Consider the following 21,553-nt stretch of genomic DNA (forward strand, 5'->3'; position numbering starts at 1 on the left):
AACTATGCAGATTTTAGCCAATGGTTTCAAAACTGCACTGGCTTTAACCAGATTTCAAAGTTGCCCTGGTGTTTGTTTTGTTTTGTTTATTTCACAGCCTTCCCAAGGAGCAACACTAGTACCTTATATTCAGCCATTGTGTTTGGACGTATTTTTGAGCACACTGACCGCTTATATTAACTGTATATGCTTGAAGTAGGATTGATGAATTATTCTTTATTGCTAACAGTAGCCGATGTTTCTTGTTTCTTTTAATTATGTTTGCAGTAAAAACAACAAGCCCTTTTTAAGAGATAAGCAGAAACAAGGCGGTACACAATGTTACAAAAAACCAGTTTATTAACCCTTGCTACAGGTGAGTTAAGAGAACATTTCAACACAGCCAGCCTGCCCTTGACACAGCTGAGGAGCAGGGCCAGCCCAAGACATTTTGGCACCTGAGGCAAACCTCAAAATGGCATTCCACCCATCAGGGAAGAAGGGATGAGTGACGATTTACATCAGGTACAAGGTGGGGAGGGAAGATCTACATTGGGAACAAGGGTGGGAGGAGACTAGCAGTGCATACTATTAGCCAAGGGGCCACTCTAGAGGTGGCACTGGGGGGATGCCAAGGAGGAGGTAAATCCAGTCTCCAAGGAGGGCACCATAGGAGGTGAAGCATTCCTCTGAGGCCGGGTCTGCTGCCCCTGTGGATCCTGCCACATGGGTGGGCCAGCCCAGGCTGATGTTCACACAGAGGGAACAGAAACCTCACTGCAGCAGGGGCTGAGGACAGACTAGGAGCAACACCCCACAAAATAAAGAGAGGCACACATGACAGGAGGGGAGCCTTCAAGATCAACGGAGAAAATATAAACATATATTTCTACCAGTATGTTCCACTCCCCCCCAAGAGTGGCTCAACCAACCGTACCCAGCCCAGTGCAATAGAGAGGATGAGCACGTTTGGACAACCAGACCTCCACCATCTAACACATCTGAAAAACAAGAAACGCTCCTGTCTGTAGTAATTCCAAAGAACAGGTCCCAGGAGCAGGCAGAGAAGGGAAGAGAGTCTTGTTATTCAGTTGCTTGCAAAACTGGGGATTTATTTGAAACATGGCAAGATGACTCGGGGCCAGCAGTGAGAGGGACTGTCCCTGCAAAATGCTCCACTGCTCAAGTTCTCCAGGACACCAGCGATGGAGGGCTGGCAGGCAGGCTGGCACTGATGCATGCAGAGCCCCACCAGGAGGGGGCAGCAGATTCGCCTCGAGCTCCACTGGAGCAAATGCACTATAGAGCAATCTCCGCAAGGCCTAGTTTGGGAAGAAGACAGGCAGACAGTGAAATCCAGTTCAGCTTAAATTGGATGCACAAACAGGTAAGACCTTAGGGCAGGGATGGAGAGCCTGGGGTCCTCCAGAGGTTGTTGGACCAGAGCTCCCATCAGCCTGGTCCACCCCTGGCTGCTGGGAGCTGGTGTCCAAGAGCATCTAGAGGGCTGCATTCCTGCCTTACGGTGTAGTGGGAAACAGGACATCCTGCACTGAACTCTGGTATACATTTGGACATGGAGTAATAGATGACTGAGGAGGACTCAAATGTCTCTAGGAAAAAAGGTAGAGTGGCGATTCGACATTCATTTTGCATAACGTAGTATTCGCTAAGGTGCTGATTCCAGAGCCTCCAGAAGAGAAGCAGCCGAGCACTTTCACCTCTCTTTTTTATTTCCCTCTTTAAAATGTCATCAGTCGGAATCATAGCTGGATCTGCAGGTTACAGGGCAAATGTAGCAGGATGGACACCCAAGCAAAACATGGCTCCCTCTTAAAAGAATTATTACAAGGTCTGCCCTGCTGCCACCGCCCCCCTGCTTGAGCAAACAGAGGTGTGTTGGGCTCCCTCCCCATGTGGGCTCTCAAGTCTGGTGAGGGCAACTTCCCACCCACAACCCTTAAGGAATGCATTTCCCTCACAGCCAGACTGCCGGGACACAGTGTCCACTGGACAAAGAGTTTAAAAGGCGAGGTAGGATCCTTCATACTCTTGCCAACCTGTTCTCTACCTTTGATCCAAGCACACCTAGGAGTCCAGTGAGACGGGAAAAGAGAGGGGGGAAACTAGGGTGAGGAGACCCTGGAAGAGTCCAATGCTAGTAATGAATAATCAGAGTATAAGAGATCTTCTGAGGTCCAGAATGTAATTTTACACCTGTGTAGAGGCATTACCATGGCTTGCTCAACAAACCATGAGCTGCCCCACAGGCGATCAAAGAAGCCATGATTTATTTCATTTTCCAGCTGCTCTTGCCTTTGTCGCTTGGGGAACATCTGAGTTGGGTGAGGGGCTAAACATACCATAGTTAAAGAAAGGGTGCTGGGCTCCCAGGCAATGCCAATCCACAGTTAAAACAAACCAAGGTTCATCATCATGGGTTGTCGGCAGTAAACAAACCACAGTCGTGCTACTGGGCGGGGTTCATACATAACGACGAGTCATAGATTACTGTTACATGAGAATCTGGCTTTCTATTGGAACAGCACAGGAAGGACCCACATGCAAGGGTTTCTGATACTGCCTTGGGGGTAGGTGAGCTGGCCAGAGCAATTCCCCCACCTGCAGTAAAGATGCACAATGAAACTGGTTCGCAAAGGCTGCCCAATCTAGCCGTCTCAGATTGGGGTAGCACAGAGGTAGGAAAAATATGTCTTTGAGGCCCACTTCCAGATTTCCTCTTCTCCTCCCGCCCCCATCTCCTGTATGCAGCTCCAGCTGAAATCCAAAGGGGCACGGAGGCAGCTCCGAGGATTTGCTAATCAGGAGGGTGGCTCCAGAGAGATAATGGCAAACAGCCCTGCTGGGAAATTGGCTGATGTGTGCACTCCACTTCTCCGAAGCCAGTCCCAACAGGACTTACCGTTTCTCCTCTGGACGCAACCAGAGGGGAAACAGTGCCCTTTCTGTGGACCCTCCTGACACACAGACTGCTGATGGAGGACTGACCCAAGACCTTCGCCTTGACATGTCAAGTCCATTCATAGGATGAGTCACTCAACCAGGAGACACCAAGAGGAGAGGAGGGGGGAGGCCAGGTCTGCACACACCTGCCTGTCCAGGGTCTGCAATTTAAACTGGAACACACACAAACCCTCAAAAAATCTGGAGTGTTTGCAAATTGGTAAGTTAGATGCAGGAAGTGCTTAGCGTTAATTGAACTCACCAGGGTGGCGGGAGGGAGGGAGGAATGGAGAGGAAGAATATTTTCCCAAGCCTGCTTCCCCTGTTCAGGCTGAGCCCAATGATGCAACAGCAGAGTCCCAGCCACACACCCCTTTTATTAGGTGCTTGCTGAGCCTGGAACAGCACTGCCTGTTCCCACCTGGGGTGGGAGCTTCCTCACTGCAGAGGTACTGGAGCAAAACTCTGTGGCTGCCAAGGGTGGAAGAGAGGAACGGCCATTTGGACGACCCCTCGTGGGGTCTAGCTGTTGTCCAACTGCCCTTCTACTACATGGGCAGAGCTTATTGAAAATGAATGCACACAAATTAAGCATCCTGTGGGATGGGTCACCCTTAGACAATATATGGTTTAACGTTTGTGTTGCAGGATCATTCCACGGAATGACAGTTTGAACCAAGGATGTCTGCATTCCCTCCCCCAACACATACCTAGGCATTCCTATGGGAACAGGAGCACCACATATGGAATCAAGTTCCTGGTGAAATTGGAAGCAGGGTGGGTGAATTACTCTCCCTGTACAGCTGGTGGCAAGCAGGTCCACAAACCTGCCCAAGACCTCCCACAAGAACCTATGCCAGCCTTTCCAAACCCTCAAGGAGAACCCTGCCAAAGCATATCCTCACCCAGGTTACTGGAGTCCTTGGTAGCCCAGCACAGACAGTAATGTTGCATGAGCTGTTCGAGCAGTTCCTTCTCATCCAGAAACTCAAGTGCTTCTATCCTGGAAGGAAGAAGAGAGGAAGGATAGCAGTAGACACACACAGAGAGAGAGACCCCTACCTTCCAACCCAGCTTGGAGCAGAAGACAGCAGCAAGAGTGCTGGGTTGGGCCCTACAAGATCTGGATTCAAATCCTGAAGCTCATGGGGCATCAGTGAGCCAGACACTTTCATACTGCACAAACCTTCTTTTCTGTTGTTGTTGAAGTTGTTGTTATTTACTACCTAAAACAGTTTTCTTATGTTTTCAATTTTTCTTTCACCATTTTTACTGTAAGGCGCCTTGCTGAGGCTTGCCTTAAATGGTGAAGCCAAAATATATTCAATAAATTTATAAGTAAAAAAAAAAGAGCAGTCAAATACTACAACTCCCATTGGTGCAAGAGCGAGGAGGAGCTTACCTTCTGACATCATCTTTCGGCAAGCAATTGTAGGCTTTCATCATATCGATGGCATTTGCTGTTTCCCAGCCGTTTTGCAGGAAACGTTCCTTCTGTGAAGGAAACCCAGTGAGAAGTATAAGCAGAAGGGCAGGTTCTCCATCAGGTGAGATGGAAGGAGGAGAAGCAGGGAGGGCGCAAACCTCTGGGCCCCAGGCACACTCACCCTTTTAATACAATTTGGCAGGAACTTAAAATACATGATGCATCTTTGAAACGAAGGCTGCAGGTACATATTCCCTTCTCCCCAGCACAGGCACAGGCACTATCCAATAGACTTAAAAAGGACCCTTGGGGTGGCAGGGGGAGGGAGTGATCTCAAACAGCACAACGAAACCCAGAGGTAAGCATTATAGATTGTGCAAAAAAGGCCACCTCACCCACTCAGAACATCTGACCTGGGAATCCAGAGATCTGCAGTCATCCACACCAACCAGGCTGCACTTCCGGCTCTGCAAGTTCTCAATCATGATCTGCCCAAATCGATCAGACATATTCACCTGGGGAGGGTACAAAAGATTGGCTGAAAGGGAGCTGGGAGAGAGGGTGCTCCTGCCTAAGAACCAGGACCCCCCCACACACCTCTTATTCAGGGAGCAGGTGTGCACAGGGACTCACTCACATGCCCTCCTTTATCGCAGGAAGCACTCCAGCCCAGAAGTCTCAAATCCTTAGATCCACACATAACATTTTTCTTACCACCACGATTTGTGCAGCTGTTGCCCTCCAGTTCCCATAGTGCCCCCTCCCTCCTGCCCTCCCCCAACTGCCACCTGCATCTGAAGGACTGCCTTATTCTGAGGGGGGAGAAGAAGAAAAGGCAAGCACTTTTTCTAAACAAGCAAGTTGTGTTTTCCATTCTTTTGTAACTTTTTTCTAAAAAAAAGCTCAATGCCTATTGTTGTAATAACCTTAGGTAAACCACTTTGTGAGGTCCACCTGAAAAGCAGTACATAAATTCTGCAAAGAAGAAAGAAAGAAAGAAAGAAAGAAAGAAAGAAAGAAAGAAAGAATCCCCCATTGCAAGCCCACTGCAGAAGTGTGGAGGTTGGTATTGTGTGCAGAACAGGGAAAGGGCCCTGGGAATTTTGACCCATTTCAGTCCTGTTGCACTCAATCAGAAGTACTTTACACCCCACTTTGTGCAGATTTTTCGAAAAAGTGCACGAGAAGTCTGTATTACATCAGTAGGCATTTTGTATGTACTCTTTGTGTAAAATATGCGCCTTTGAATGCATCCATCTGAACATTTACATTTTGCATGTATCTTTCTCCATAAAATACGAATTTTGATGCTCCAAAACAGCCTCACTAAATCCAGGCAATGAAAAGTTGTGATCTAATCCACAAGCAAGATGGAGGGGACATATGGAGATGTTTACGTTTTGCCTCCCCCAAACATGATGATGCATACAGGTGGGGCCCACAACTCCATTTAGACCAGCCGTCCCCCAAACCTGCTGCCTTCCAGCTGTTTTGCACTACAACTCCCAATAGCTCCAAGCCAGTGCCAGTGAGAGTTGTAGTCTGAAACATCTGGCTGGCAAAAGCCGAAAGACTTTTTACTATCACCAGCTGTGCCTGACAGGGTGCACAGAATGGTTTTTAAAAATACAGTAAAGCACACATGGCAACAGGGTGAAAACCCTACACGAATGGCTGCTTCATGAGCATCTTAACCCTGGAATGCTCCCTTCTCTGAATGCTGATGGGATCTGATGGGAAAGCAACCAGCTCCAGTGGATCAGTAGAAACCTTTCCTTCAACTGCCACCTCCGTCTGAATTCACAGCCAAAGCTGGCATATCAAACCTCTCATCTGCATTTCCGCCCTCACTCAGCAACCAGCAGTTTCTCCTTTTCATGTGGACTTGGCTTGCAGCTCAGCTACTTCCCCCACCCCCCTGCTCCATTCAAGCTGCCAAAGCCACAGAAAACACAACATGATTAACGTTCCATAAAGTTACATAAGATTGCTCACAATGCCGGTTCCTTGAGTTCGGCTACCTCTGACTCAGCAGCTGTTTTGCTCAGCATACACATATATACATATACATATACATATACATATACAGCCCTGCACTTAAAAGGGGCTCCGCTGGAGTGTTGGGGGTGAGTGAGTGGGTGGGGACACAAAACAAATAACTGGGCAGAAACAGAATTGGTCTCCAATTGTTCTGGGGCACCGACCTTCAAAAACTCTGCAGTCTCCCAGAGGTAAATCCTTAACCCAAACCTTTGCTGGAATGCCTGTGCTTCTGGGATGGTATCCAACGTTAGGCCTACTTTGAGTAGTCCCACTGAATTAAATTATTTCATTTATAACTTGCAATTTGTAACGCATCCCAAAGCAATTTACAATGGAATCAAAACATACCAAAACAGCTTCATATATAAAAACAGTCCAAGTTCCAAGGGGCAGGGGCAACCAAACTAAAGGATGGATTCTGACACTGTGCTCAGTGGACACCTCCAGGCAGGTTGGGATGTGCAGAATGCAGGGATCCATTGTGCAGGCAGGGGCTGAGACGGCCTTTGAGGTTCATTGTTTTCAGTAGGCCTCCTTTGAGTGTGACTAGCATTGGGTACTGCCCATGGCAAAAAGAACAGAGCATCCTATCTCCCTCTCTATCTCTCTCTCTCTCCCACCATTCCTGCTTTCCATGCTTCAAATGAGGGATTCGTACTTGAGGCCCTTGCCATAGTGAGGAGCATAGGAAGACTATCACTGCTTGGGCTTACCTGCTCGTAGTTGATAAACATGGCGGTCTGGAACATACCAGCTACCCACTTGAGGAGGTTCGCAGAATGGTCTTGGGTCATATAGATCAGGACGCATTCTGCCAACAGGAGAGTTGGCAAACTTTTAAGTTGGGGAGGGGGAAGAAAGAGGGAGGGGAAGAGAACAAGATCAGTATACATACATGGTGGATTGTATATACATATAATCATAGAACTGTAGAGTTGGATGGGACCCAATTCAATCCCTTGCAATGCAGGAATTGCAATGCTCTCTCTGTGTGTTTTCTCCTCTGGTATCCCAGAATTTCAAGAGCATCAGAGAAGGACAACACAGAAAGCTGCCTTTTACCAAGCCACACCACTGCTTGGTAAAGGTAAAGGGACCCCTGACCATTAGGTCCAGTCGTGGCCAACTCTGGGGTTGCGGCGCTCATCTCACTTTATTGGCCGAGGAAGCCAGCGTACAGCTTCCGGGTCATGCGGCCAGCATGACTAAGCTGCTTCTGGCGAACCAGAGCAATGCACAGAAACACCGTTTACCTTCCCGCCGGAGCGGTACCTATTTATCTACTTGCACTTTGATGTGCGTTCAAACTGCTAGGTTGGCAGGAACAGGGACCTAGCAACAGGAGCTCACCCCGTCATGGGTATTCGAACCGCCGACCTTCTGATCAGCAAGTCCTAGGCTCAATTCCAGCAGTAGTCCAGACAGAAGGGGTCTTTCCCAGACCCACCTGGGGATGATGGGGGTTGTAATCCAAAATTTCCAGAGGGCACCAGGTTGGAGGGAAAGGCTGATCTACACCAAGCTATCCAGGGCCCCAGCAACAAGGAAGTGAAAAGCTGTTCACTCTAAAAGTGTCCAACAAGTTGTGTGATTCAGGGGAAGGGGAAGAAGAGTGAGGTGTTTTCAGCTTGGCTCCGCTGAAGAGCCTTAACACAGCTGCTAGAGCATCTGCTTTGCAGACAGAAGGCCTCTGGTTCAATCCCCAATGACATCTTCAGGTAAACATTAGGAAAGACTCCCTGCCTGAAACCCTGGAGAGCCACTGCCAGTCAGTGCAGACAATACTGAGCCAGGTGGACCAATCCAAGTGGATAGCTCAGTTGGTTAGAGCGTGGTGCAGATAACCTTCCCTGCAAGTTACGTTCACATAGAAATAAAGCAAATCGGCAGAAAGGGGTCTCTGCCTTCTGATCAGCTGTTAAGAACGTGGTGTAGCAGCAGTAGGAGGAAGGGGTCAGCTCAGCTCCCTCTCCTCTCTCCATTAGCCCAGCAAGGCAGAAACTGCCCACCCACCACTCCATCAGCATGACTCAAACCAATGAGTAATCTCTTTGCTTGCAGGGCTGCTTTCAGATACTGACAGCAACAGGCAAAACCAACTGCTAGGAGGCAAAGGAATTCTATATGGAGGCTGGGTGGGCAGGTGGGGGAGAAAAGAGAGAGAGGAAAGGTGTGGGAAAGCAGGAAGAATGTAAGGGCTCTGCTGGATCAGGCCAAAGGGGGTCCAGATAATCCAGCATTCTGTTCTCACAGTGGCCAACCAGATGCCCCAAAGCGAAACCCTCATGCAGACCCTGAGCTCAAGAGCCACTCTCCCCTCCTGCGGTTTCCAGCAACTGGTATTCAGAAGCATTGCTGCCACCTGCTGTGGAGGCAGAGCACAGGGTAGCCTTACCCTGCGTGAATTGTAGCTCCACGCTGCTTATGTTGCCTACAGACACATTTCTGCTCAGTCTGTAGTCTGCACACCACAATGATCTGGAAATCCTATCTCTGTTCACCTCCTGAGGTCCACAGAGAAGCCCAAACCATGAAAGGGCATTTTTTAGCTGAGGGCACATCCCCCTAGCAGAAAGGAGAGGGGGTGGAGAAGAGAGGATTTGATTCACCTCTCAGCCTTATGGGAGGGCAACTTACAGCAGTACAATGGTGCCCCACAAGACGAATGCCTCGCAAGACGGAAAACTCGCTAGACGAAATAGTTTTCCGTTTGAGGAGGTGCTTCGCAAAACGAATTTCCTATGGGCTTGCTTCGCAAGACGACAATGTCTTGCGAGTTCCTGCTGGTTTTTTTCCTCCCCCCCCCTTTTCTAAGCCGCTTATCAGCTGATCCGATCAGCAGGTAAGCCGCTAAAAGCCGCTAAAAGCCGCTAATAGAGCTAATCCGCTAATCCTTCAATGGGCTTGCTTCGCAAGACGAAAAAACCGCTAGACGAAGAGAATCACAGAACGGATTCTTTTCGTCTTGCGAGGCACCACTGTATCTAAAACAGAAATCAGAGGCTGGAAAATAGCCTCTGCAGATATATGCATGCCTTGCTAGGATGGCAACAGAGCAAATAGTCATCGGACCCAAGAAACGCAGTCAGAGCAACCTGACCCCAGGGTAATGTAACTACACGCATTCCAGCAGACACAATCAGTAGCCTGGAAAACGTAAATCACCTGGATCAGGACAGCCAGGCTCCTTTAAGTCTCAAAACTGAAGCAGCAAGAACCACAAACATGTCCTGCTTGACACCGCTGTAGTAAAACTCAATGCTGCATTGCAGCCTTTGGCAACCTGGTGCCCTCCAGATGTTTTGGACCACGATTCCCAGCAGCACACCTGTGCTGACTGAAGCTGCTGAGAGCTGTAGTCCAGAACATTGGGGGGCGGGGCGGGGACAAGGTTGGCAAAGGCTGCTGCACTGAAACAATTTTCTTAAACTCTGTGTATCTGAACAACATCCACAGCTTTTAAAAACCAGGCTGAATCACCAGTGTTAGAAATTGAGATATGAAAGCTGGGCACTAAATGGCACCTTAAACCTAGGTTATGGGCCCAACAACGGAATGTCTAAGCACACTGATTTCTTATAACAAGAATACAAAGCTGAATGAACTGCAGAAATGAATGAACTGCAGGTAAAATATTGTGTTCATTTTTCGCATGGTCTAGTCCTTCCCCTGCCCCACCCCCCTAATATTCTTAAGAGAGTCTCTTATCCAGTCTTCAGAGAGTAGCTGGAAGTGGGGGGACAGAAAAAGGCCCTCCTTTCCTTCCACCCTGCAGTTTTAATCTGAAATCTTAGGTGCAGTACTGCACCCAGAGCTCAGAAACTGCTCGCGCTAATGAAATTCCCTGTCGCAAAATGCGCCTAGAACAATGGGAGTTTTGAACACTGTGAATTGCTACCTCCTAGGTGGCACATTACCCAGAACGTTCCCAGAAGCCTTTGCACTCCAGTCTTACTGTGGATCCATGTTGCATTTCTTCAGCTTTTCCTCTAGTTTGGGCAGCTCTCGGAGATCCGCACCAACAATGGCGTAGCGGCTGGAGTCCAGGCTATGAGCATCTGTAGAGGAAGCAGCAGTTAAAGCCCTTTCATTTATCACTACTTGCCCAAGGCAAGCAAAAAATGAAAATCACAGTTAGGTGACCAGCGAGAGGAACTTTGCAGATGTTGCTGCTTTCTCTCCCTCCGAGGCCACAAATAGGTGCATTAGGGAACTGTTTTAATTGTTGTGCTGTTTTAATGGGCTTGTTTTACTGCACACTTTAACTGTCAATGTTTAATGCTCTGACAGGATGGTTTTTAAATTTTGTGTATTTATACGTGTTGGAACGGCAAGTAAGTGGGACATAAAATAGATGATGATGATACAAGCCAGCTAAAATTTGTGGACTAGTATTTAAAAGGCTGACTTAAATGCTCTCATTTCTCCAAACCCAACACATCAAAGCTGTAGCACTTTTAAAGATTTGGGGGATTTTACAGTCGTGACATGGCACTAAATTGCTTTCACAAAAGCAAACATTATTGACTGCTGAAAAATATTAGCTGGTGATGGGATTTAAAAAGAGATTGGAAAAAACACATCTCATCCAGAGGCATGAGTGGTATTTTCCAAGGGTGGCAAATTTTGAGTTCTTAGGAACCTGGATGTACCTGGAATTCTCCCATTCTTGCCTTACACCAGCCTTCTCCAACATGGTGCCCTCCAAATGTGGCTAAACCACAACTCCTACCAGACCCAGGAAGCATGGCCAATGGCTAGGGATGATGGGATTTGCAGTTCATCAACATTTGGAGATCCAGAGGCTCCCCATACCTGTTCTACAACTGATAGATACTTCTCAATCATTTGTAATCTACCCGGTTAAACATTTAAAAGCACACACAAATACAATAATCTAAGTTTAAAAACAAATTTAAAATCCCCTGCCAGGCTATCCCTAGCTACCAAAAGCCCGCCAGCAGAACAGTGGCGTAGCGTGGGGGGTGCAGGGGGTGCCGGCCGCACCGGGCGCAACATCTGGGGAGGGGCGCGCTCGCACTCGCAGCTCTCTGCCCCTACCTGGCTCACTCACTCTCTCTCACTGCAGTGCTGGCTGTGCGAATCCGATCCGAGCCGCTGGGTCGCCGCCCACTGTGGAGGGGGTGGGTGCCAGGCGTGCGGTGCGGAGAGAGAGCGAGGGACTATCTGGGGGAGGGACAGTGCAGCGGCCGCCCAGCGCAGCGCTGAGCGTGGGAGAGAACCACACCAGACCAGACCAGGCAGCAGCAAGAAGATGCTGGCAGCGGCAGCAGGTTAGGGGGCGCAAATTACTTGCCTTGCCCCGGGTGCTGACGACCCACGCTACGCCGCTGCAGCAGAAAACCGCCTTCTAAAGAGGACCAGGCATCAATGCTCTCCAGATGCTGCTGTGAGAGCCAGTGTGGTGTAGTGGTTAAGAGCGGTAGATTTGTAATCTGGGGAACCGGGTTCGTGTCTCCGCTCTCCACATGCAGCTGCTGCGTGACCTTGGGCCAGTCACACTTCTTTGAAGTCTCTCAGCCCCACTCACCTCACAGAGTGTTTGTTGTGAGGGAGGAAGGGAAAGGAGAATGTTAGCTGCTTTGAGACTCCTTCGGGTAGTGATAAAGCGGGATATCAAATCCAAATCTAAACTCCAACTCCCATTAGTCCTAGCCAGTATGCCCAAAAGCTAGGCATGATGGGATTTGGAGTCAAATGATGTCTGGAGAGACATGGGTTCTTCATCCCTGCTCAAGGGGAAGCAGCTCCCCTCGAGAAATTTCCAGCAAAGCAAGGAGAAAATTCACATCTTCATTCTTTCCTTCAGTTAGATATGGAGATGTTGTCAAACTGCTGGAAAGCTTGCTTTCAGAGTAAAACAACAACAACTTTGCTTGTGAGATGAAAGCCTGCTCCTCAAGAGTCCATATTCTAGACTGGCGCTGTGCTTGATGAAGCAAGAAGACTGCCCTGGAACCAGGAAGCAACCTAACCATTTGGGGCTAACGGAGCAGAAAGATGCGGCAGGGCAGGAAAGGTGTCGGAGGAGATTTCGTCAGCTGAAGCAGGAGAGAGCAGCGCACCCGTAGCAAGAGAGGCAACACGGTCGACGTGATTGGAGGTTTTTAAACAGAAGTTGGATTGCCATCTGTCAGGGATGTTTTCACTGTGATTTCTGCATTGCACAGGGTTGGACTAAAATACCCTTAGGGATCCCTTCCTAGTCTACTACTATAAGATTCTATATGAGCTTTCCCCCAGACTACCAGCTCAATTCTGAAACTAGGTTTCTGAAACTCTATGATTGGCAAAACATTCCTGAAGAGGCTAGGGAAGACCATTTGGGGTTTCTGTAAGATGAAATGGCAAGTTCCTCATCAGGGCAGGAAAGGAGAGGGAGTCTGGCTATCAAGCCTGAGCATTTGGGGAGGGCAGGTGGAGAACATTTCCCAGTTTAAATTTTCCCGCAGAAAATTTCCCGCTTCATTACTAACAATGAAAGGATATTGATTGCAAATACTATAAAATATTGGAGAAATCTGGCAGTTTCCAAGTCCCCTAGTCTCCAGTGGTGGCAATAACCCCAGCAAGGCAAAACTGGGGAGGGGGGCAGTATGAGCACAGAACAAAATCATAAGATGGTGATATGATAGCCATCTTCAAATAACTGAAGGGCTAGCACATGAAAGATGGAGCAAGCTTGTTTTCTGCGGTTCCAGAGGGTAGGACCTAAACCAACAGATTCAATTTACAAGAAAGGAGATTAAGACGAAACATTAGGAAGAACTTTCCAATGGGAAAAGCTGTTTGACAGTGGAACAGACTACCTGGGAATGCGGTGGACTCTCCTTCATGGGAGGTTTTTAAGCGGAGGTTGGGTAACCACCTGTCAGGTATTTTAAAGCCGTGATTCCTGCATTACAACTCCCTTCCAACTCTACGTTTCTATAAGAGCGTACCCCAAAACTACCAGTTCAGTTCTGAAACTAGCTTTGTTGTTAGAGGGATGCTCTTTCAGAGTTATGCCTCTCTAATGTCTGGAACCTCCCTCCGATCTCCCACCTGCCATGCATCGCCACTGGCCAGTTTTTTTAGCCGTTAACTCTTGGACTCATTTGCCCGAGAAGCCAAAACAAGATAAAGCAACTAACGGACAATGCTGTCAAGGGCAGCACAGATCTATTGGGCGACACCCAACGAAGCATGCGGAGGAAGGCTCCTGCCATCAACGGAGGCGGAGGAAGGTAACGGCTGTCATTCCTGAAAGGCTTTCCTTTCCTAGGCAGCAAAAGAACAAGCAAGCGGCAGAGAATTATAAGCTCAATGTCAACCCACTGTGCAGCAGCTGTGAAAAATAAAGCAAATTCCATGCTACGGATCATTAGGAAAGGAACTGAAAATAAAACTGCCAAGGTTTGTGATGCTCTTATACAAATCCATGGCATGGCTGCATTTGGAATATTGGGTACAGCGCAGTTCTGGCCACCTCAAAAATAATCTTGTAGAGTTAGAAAAGTGCAACCAAAATGATCGAGGGGATGGAGCAACTCTGCTGTGAAGAAAACTTGCAGTATTTGGGACTTTTCAGTTTAGAGAAAAGGCAAATAAGAGGCGAGGCGACATGACGTAAGTTTAAAAAGTTATGTATGGCATGGAGAAAGCGTGTGGAGAAACGTTTCTCTACCTCTCTCATAACACTGGCACTGAATGTTGGAAGGCGCAGGACGAATGCCAGAGACGTCACTTCTTCATGCAGCACATAGTTAAACTATGGAACTCACTGCCACAGGAGGCAGTGATGGCCACAAACCTAGATGGCTTTAAAAGAGGATTAGACAAATTCATGGAGGAGAAGGCTGTCAGTGACTATTCGCCATGATGGCTCTGCTCTGCTCCCACAGCCAGAAGCAGTAATATTTCTGAATACCTGTTCCTGGTGGGGGAAAAGAAAGGGTGGAAAGAGAACTCTTGTGCCCCAATCCTGCTTGCGGGTTTCCCACAGGCATCTTGTCAGGCCACTGTAGAAATAGGATGCTGCACTAGATAGGCCACTGGCGTGATCCAGCAGAGCTCTTCTTTTGTTCTTAAACTGTTAGGAATGTGGGGGGAGAGAAGAGACAGGAAGTCCCAACAGAACCCTAACATTCCTAGTCAAGAGTGTGCCAGTACCTTTCAGCAAGGGGCAAAGAGCAGTTCTTTCACAGGCTGATTCAAGGAGCAGCAAATATGGGTTGGTAAAAAAGCTAGGCAAAGAAAAGGTTAAATGCAATACAAGTGCATTTTGTGAAACATTGAGAAGGTGCCCACATAGCAGAATAGAGTGAGGAGGTGGTAGCGGCTTTAGAAATGCCACCTTGCTTTACCGATGGATTTTTAAGATGACTCACCCATTAGAAGAGACTCCCCTGAATGGCTTTCCATAATTGGTTTTGACAAGGGAGGTTTTGATCTGTGGGAGAGAAGGACAAAAAAAAGAAAAAGAAGGAAAAGGAGTCAGCGAGTCGTTGCTGGTGGAAGCTGTAAAGAGAGGGAGGCTGTGTGTGCCCCCTGCTGGAAAGAGATCACTAGGCCTGACTGCTGCAGAGCCCAGTCTCTTGTGTGTTTGCACCATCTGGGCAGTAAGATGCATTGTTCCATCTAGCTCAGTACTGTCCACACTGACTGGCAGCAGCTCTCCAGGGTGTCAGAAAAGGTTCTCTCCCAGCCCTCCCTGAAGATAGCAGGAACTGAACTTGGGGCCTTCTGAATGCAAAGCAGATGCTTCAACCATTGAGTCACAACCCTTCCTCTACTGGAGGGAAGAAGGGTCCATTCTGGGGGTGCTGTCCAGGAAAGGGTAGGCAAGCAGGGATTGGCTCCTGGACACACTGAGACATTTCCCTTCTCATATTGCCAAAATACATGGCCTTGCTTTCTGCATTGCAGGGGATTGGACTGGACGATCCTTTGGTTCCCCTTTGAACTCGACAATTCTATGATTCTGTGTGAACTTGTGTGTGTCTGAAACTGACAAGGAGCAGTTCTCAGACTGCACAACATCCGGCAAGCCCTTTCCACAAGTTCATTTCAGATACATTGCTTAAAGCAAAGGCTTGGGTCTACTGCACCTTGTTACCCACAGTGCAGCCAATGTTCAAGATAATGCATGATCCCCTCTTTACTAAGCAAGACTAAGGGTCCTTTCACAAGCTATAGACCCCCACAGCAGACCTGCTAAGACCCTAACATTTGGGACAGGAGCCGTTTCACTTTCATTCATTCTACCATTTATACTCAACTTTACAATCCTGTACCAGGCTTTTGAAGCACCTCACAACAATATTAGGATTAAAAATACACACTGCAGAGAGCTACAGTTGGCTGATACTAATAAATATACTTACAGGGGGTTGGACTAGATGACCCTTTGGGACTCTTCCAACCCTACAATTCTATTATTCCATAAAGTCAGTAACTGGGTACGCAGTGCAAGTCAGTAACATGTGAACATCTTAAGGCAGCCCTGTTCAGGGAAGTTTTTAATGTGTGACATTTTAGTGTATTTTTGGTCTCTGTGGAAGCCGCTCAGAGTGCCTGGGGAAACCCAGCCAGATGGGTGGGGTACAAATAATAAATTATTATTATTATATTATTATTATTGCCCAAGCAACTGGCAAACTGTAACACGTTTGTTTGGGTCCCACACCCCAATAAAGCTTTTTGCAACTTGTGAAGCTACTGTTGCACTAGAGAAATAAGCGACCCAGAAAAAAAGAAACTTAAAAAGAATAATTAAGATTGCAATCCTATAAGTGGGGAGTAAGTTAAATCAATGAAGATTTTCTTCTGAGTAGACATGCCTGGATAGGATACAGTGGTGCTTCAAGAGCGAAACTGACAGGAATCCTTTTAAACAGAGAAAATCTGAATCTGACCTAAACCTTACAAGCTTTGTGCATGTATTTACACAGAATGTTGCACCCTGAAGGAGCTGGAGCTTTGCCCCAAGACCCTACAACCAAACACACAGGGTAATAGACCCACTGAAATGAATGAACCTAAGCTAAACATGTCCATTAACTTCAATGGGTCTACTCTGAGTAGGACTAATACTCTTCGAAAGAAAAGACTTGATATTTTTCAGAACTATATTTGCATGCCAAAGTAATCTCAGCCCGTCGCAGTTGCACAGTCACATACATTTTTTTCATCCTTGGCCCCCCCTTCCAATAGGCAAGACCATGTGACCATTTAACCTGGCCTCTGAAGCCCGAGAAATACATATTTTAGAACCTACCCTATTCTCTTGACTATATTTAACAGATTTTAATACTGTTATTTTAAATTATTGTAACCGACCCTGGGACTACATGGTGAAGGGTAGGTAAAAAACCTAAAATGATAACGATAGTTGTTATTTTTTGGAGGGGGGCACTGATGTGTCATGACTAATAAGAGTTGGCCCCAACTTTTCTTCTCAAAACCGAAAAACATGTTCATCTCAGTCAAAAGCACACACCCAGGCACTTACTTGATGTTGTGGATTTTCCTTGTGACTATAGATGGGAAGTCAACTTCAAAATATTTTACTGGAAGCAGATTCTCATCCTGAAAGGGATTGGGGGAGGGAGAAGCCAGACATTCAGCTCATGAAGAGACACACAATTCAGCTCCTCAGTTATGTCCCAGGTCAGTAGTTTTCAAGCTGTCTACTTTTTTAGAAACCTTTTCCACACTGACGAAGCTTTGTGTATGTTCTAGAGCAGCATTGCTCAACCCAGTGTTCTGCAGGTGTTTTAGACTACAACTTCCACCAGCTCCAGCACCACAGCTATGTTTTGGACTACAGTTCTCATTTGCACCAACCAGAATGCCTACTTTGGACTACAAATCCCATCACCCCCAGCAAGCAGGGCCACATTTTGGACTGCAGCTCCCATCAGATGGGGATTACAGTCAAAAATAAAATAATAATAATAACCATAATAATTTATTTCTACCCCGCCCATCTGGCTGGGTTTTCCCAACCACTCTGCTGGAAAAGCATCAGGACACCATTTTATTGGGGAAAACTGAGCTAGACTTCTCCGCCATGCATGGTGCAAGCCCAGCCTGTCAGCCTTGAGATTCCCCCCACAGGAACCAAACTCACCTGGAGCTACAAATGCAGGGGAGAAGAGCAACAATGAGTGGACAGGCCATCTTTCAGCAGACCATGCCCCCATTAATAACACCGAGGAACCAGACTGAAATACACTGCCCTGGGTTGTTTTACTAGATATAAAGTAAAGGTAAAGGGACCCCTGACCATTAGTCCAGTTGTGACCGACTCTGGGGTTGCGGTGCTCATCTCACTTTACTGGCCGAGGGAGCCAGCGCACAGCTTCCGGGTCATGTGGCCAGCATGACTAAGCCGCTTCTGGCGAACCAGAGCAGCGCACGAAAACGCCGTTTACCTTCCTGCTGGAGCGGTACCTATTTATCTCCTTGCACTTTGACGTGCTTTCGAACTGCTAGGTTGGCAGGAGCAGGGACCGAACAATGGGAGCTCACCCCGTCGTGGGGATTCGAACCGCCGACCTTCTGATCGGCAAGTCCTAGGCTCTGTGGTTTAACCCACAGTGCCACCTGTGTCCCTTTACTAGATATAGATTACCGTAATAAAAGCCCAGAAACAAAAATACTTTTGTAAGTGACCACTAGAGGCTCCCCTGGAGCTATAAAATTCGTTCTTTGCACTTACGTTAACAATGAATAATTTCTCACCTTTAATTTCCAGAACAGAGTGTCCATGCCAGCCCCCAGGTTGATAATTTGGCAGTTGCATTCAGTCTTCTGCAAGAAAGCCTTAAGTAAGCGGCCAACTCCCTGGACACGGGCATAATACCCTAACAGAAAAACAGTACTGTAAGAATCAGACAATGCTAACCAAGAGCTGACAGAGTATATCCGTCAATTCTGAGTACATTTTGCAAAATGTTGTCATAACTGTAAGAGAAAATAACAACACCTGCCCTGGTCCAACAGACATGTTGGTCCAACATACAGTCTTAGCGGTGAGTCCTGGCAGATCTGCTCCCTGCCTTACAGGCCTTTTCCACCTAGCCTCGGAGGGCAGGACCCTGACTACGGCTACAAAGGTTGAGGCTGCTGAACAGACTCTTGGGCTGGTGTGTTGTTTAGGGTGTGTTGTTTGGGGGGGTGTTGCTGTTGCTTTTCTGTATCTTTATTTTATATCTTGTTTTTATTTCTGCAAAAATTGTTCAGTTTGGTTGTGTATTATTTATGACTACTTTTGTTTTGTTTTAGTTATGTATTTTGTTTTCATGTTGTAAGCCATCTTGAGTACGGTTTGAATTGTGGAAAGGCAGTATACAAATAGAGTATGTATGTATGTGGCTCATGGAGCCCACTTTGGACTCATACTTGCATACAAACTTACCACGGCTGATTTCAGGCGCCTTCCTTTCTTTTGGCAGCCTCACAAAATAATCAAGGTAAGGATCCTTCCAGTAGCCAACATTTACTGCATATCTGCCCAAGGGAAAGAGAAAGGCCCTCTTAACAAGGCTGGAATCCATGGTCATTCAAAAACATAATTCTAGAGGATGTGGACTTTGATCTAATCTATGAAGGGGATTCTTATGTTCTTATTACTTTACTGAAAGCATTTTAATTCCTCTCTTAGGCATTTTTTAAAAAAAAACCTCCCAGAGAAGCTTACAAATGTCACTGATGTGGTTACAGTGGATCAACTTCTAGCCAGGATCTGCCTCCACTGAAGCAATGCTTTTGAACACCAGTTGCTGAAAACCACAGTAGGGGTGAGCGCAGTTGGGCCTGAGTCCTGCTTGTGGACTTCTTCCCAATGTGGCATCTGGTTGGTCACTGTCAGAACAGGATGCTGGACTAGATGAGCCCCCTTTGGCCTGATCCAGCAGGGTCATCTTATGTTCTTATAGTTTAAGAATGCACAGTGTGAAGACGCAGGGCAATGGCTTATATACCAAGTCAACCCATTAGTCCTACTGAATCAGTAATACCTACACTGACTGGCAGCGACTCTGCAGGGTTGCAGACCAGTTTCTACCAGCCCTGTGTGGAGATGCCATCAGGCATGGATTTAGGGCTGGATTTAGGTTTGATGAGGCCCTAAGCTCCTGAAGGTAATGGGGCCCTTTATATGTCCAGCTGTCCTTTGTCAACAACAAATTGTCGCTTTTTTGTGTGTGTTGAATATATGCTATATGGTAATTTATGGATCTAATTTACATCATAGGAGCCTACACAACACGAAACCCTGTTGCTGTATGTAGGGGGTTTTTTATCTTATATTTTGGAAATGTACATCCAGGTTTTTATCCTTTAAATTTTTTGGGGGGGCCCCAAGAGAGTGGGGCCCTAAGCTATAGCTTGATCGGCTTATACAGTGGTACCTCATTTTACGAACTTACTCTGTTCCAGAAGTCCATTCTTAAACCGAAACCATCCTTAAACCGAGGCGTGCTTTCCCTAATGAGGCCTCCCACCACTGGTGCCCTTCCACCATTCGGATTCCATTCATAGACCGAGGTAAAGTTCTCAAACTGGGACACTACTTCCGGTTTTGCGGAGTCCGTAAACCAAATCGTTCGTAAACAGGACTGTTCCTAAACCGAGGTACCACTGTACATAAATCCAGCACTGGGTGCCATCATTGGAGATTGAACTTGGGACCTTCTGCATGCAAAGCAGATGCTCTAACAGAGCAACAGTTCTCCATACCAAGCCATCTCTTTTTTCACTCATACACATGCCTCTCATTTTGCTTAACGCCCCTAGGCAGATGAAGAGCCCCTACTACAGTGGTACCTCGGGTTAAGAACTTAATTCGTTCCGGAGGTCTGTTCTTAACCTGAAACTGTTCTTAACCTGAAGCACCACTTTAGCTAATGGGGCCTCCTGCTGCCGCTGCGTGATTTCTGTTCTCATCCTGAAGCAAAGTTCTTAACCTGAAGCACTATTTCTGGGTTAGCAGAGTCTGTAACCTGAAGCGTATGTAACCTGAAGCGTATGTAACCCGAGGTACCACTGTAATGATAACAATACAATAAGCCCGGGGAGGTGGTCTTCTTCTGCAACGAGATACCGAAGAGCATCCCCAGGGGTGACGTCATGGGCCTGATCCGACCTGGTTCCCCCTTGGCCCCGCCCCGTTCCCATGAGGTGGGAGGGTCGTTGAAAGGAGTGGGCGTGGCTCCCGAGGCTCCTCCCTCGCTCGCTCACCGCTTGCAGAGGGAGGCGTCGTCGCAGGTGACCCTCACGGCCTCGTCGCTGATTTCCACGTCCCGGGAAGTGCTCGCCATCGCCGGCCGGAGAGCAAGTTTGGATCAGGTCAAGAGAGAAGAAGAGCACGAGCTGCCCATGCCTGGGCCGCCGCCACCGCTGCACCCCTCAGAGCACCGCTTCCTCACCTGCCAGCAACGACCATGCACATTGGCCCACGCCTGCGCGGTTTCTATTGGTCGACGGAGACGGGTCAAGGTTCCTTGCCCACCCCCTTATCGCCGCTGCACTTTCTATTGGGCAGAGGCTTTGTCAGTTCCACGCCGGACCCAATCAAGGTTGGGAAGTGCGGCCGGGAGGGTCGCAGGACTTGCCGGGAAATGCAGTCTTTCGCAAAGAGGGCGGAACCGTCGCCAGTGTTTTGACAGCTCCACGGTGGAGTCAGCCAATGAGGACAGACGCTAGATACTGTGGGAATTGTAGTCTCTCGCGATACGGGGCTAGTCATCCTCCACATCTCGAATGGAAAAAGTCAGGTGTCAATGTAAAAGAGGTGCTATTTATTCAGCTGTTCAAATTGCCCAAGCACAGAAAGTCTGATAAGCTTTTGGCACCAACCTACTTATTCACCCAACCTTTGGGTTGAATCTGTGCCACTGCTCTTCACGAAAATAACTACTTGGTTCCCACCCACTTTACTTGTTACTGATAAGACTGTACGATTTCGTTGTTTTTTCCCCCCCATACCCCACTTCGGAATTATTTCGAAATGAAAAGCAGTAACCTAGTATAAGTAAATAAATAGCAGTTATTCCTCCTGTCCTCCTCGGTGTTGTTGTTTTTTATAATAGTTGTTTTAAATTCTTCTTAATGCTGTAACCCACCCAGGAATCT

At 47.5% G+C, this 21,553-nt stretch overlaps 1 protein-coding gene across 2 annotated transcripts; it reads right to left on the reverse strand.

Annotated features, from left to right (window-relative positions):
* Positions 1 to 321: 321 nt before the first annotated feature.
* Positions 322 to 21,382, reverse strand: LCMT1 (leucine carboxyl methyltransferase 1). 2 transcript variants are annotated; one of them, XM_081170927.1, is made up of 11 exons: positions 20,660 to 20,892; positions 18,837 to 18,928; positions 18,161 to 18,282; positions 16,926 to 17,002; positions 14,803 to 14,864; positions 10,368 to 10,470; positions 7,126 to 7,246; positions 4,783 to 4,884; positions 4,346 to 4,437; positions 3,849 to 3,946; positions 322 to 1,301 (listed from the first exon to the last, which is right to left on the reverse strand). In XM_081170927.1, the coding sequence occupies exons 1-11, from the start codon at positions 20,737 to 20,739 to the stop codon at positions 1,279 to 1,281; spliced, it is 972 nt and encodes a 323-aa protein (XP_081027053.1). In that variant the 5' UTR covers positions 20,740 to 20,892; the 3' UTR covers positions 322 to 1,278. The 2 variants fall into 2 exon arrangements, with proteins under 2 accessions (XP_081027053.1, XP_081027054.1); XM_081170928.1 differs by lacking the exon at positions 322 to 1,301 and adding an exon at positions 1,308 to 1,754 and having other exon boundaries at positions 20,660 to 21,382.
* Between the last annotated feature and the right edge of the window lie 171 nt (positions 21,383 to 21,553).

This window comes from Podarcis bocagei, assembly GCF_964188305.1.
Source record: "Podarcis bocagei genome assembly, chromosome: 14".
In the NCBI taxonomy this organism is placed as follows: Eukaryota; Metazoa; Chordata; class Lepidosauria; order Squamata; family Lacertidae; genus Podarcis; species Podarcis bocagei.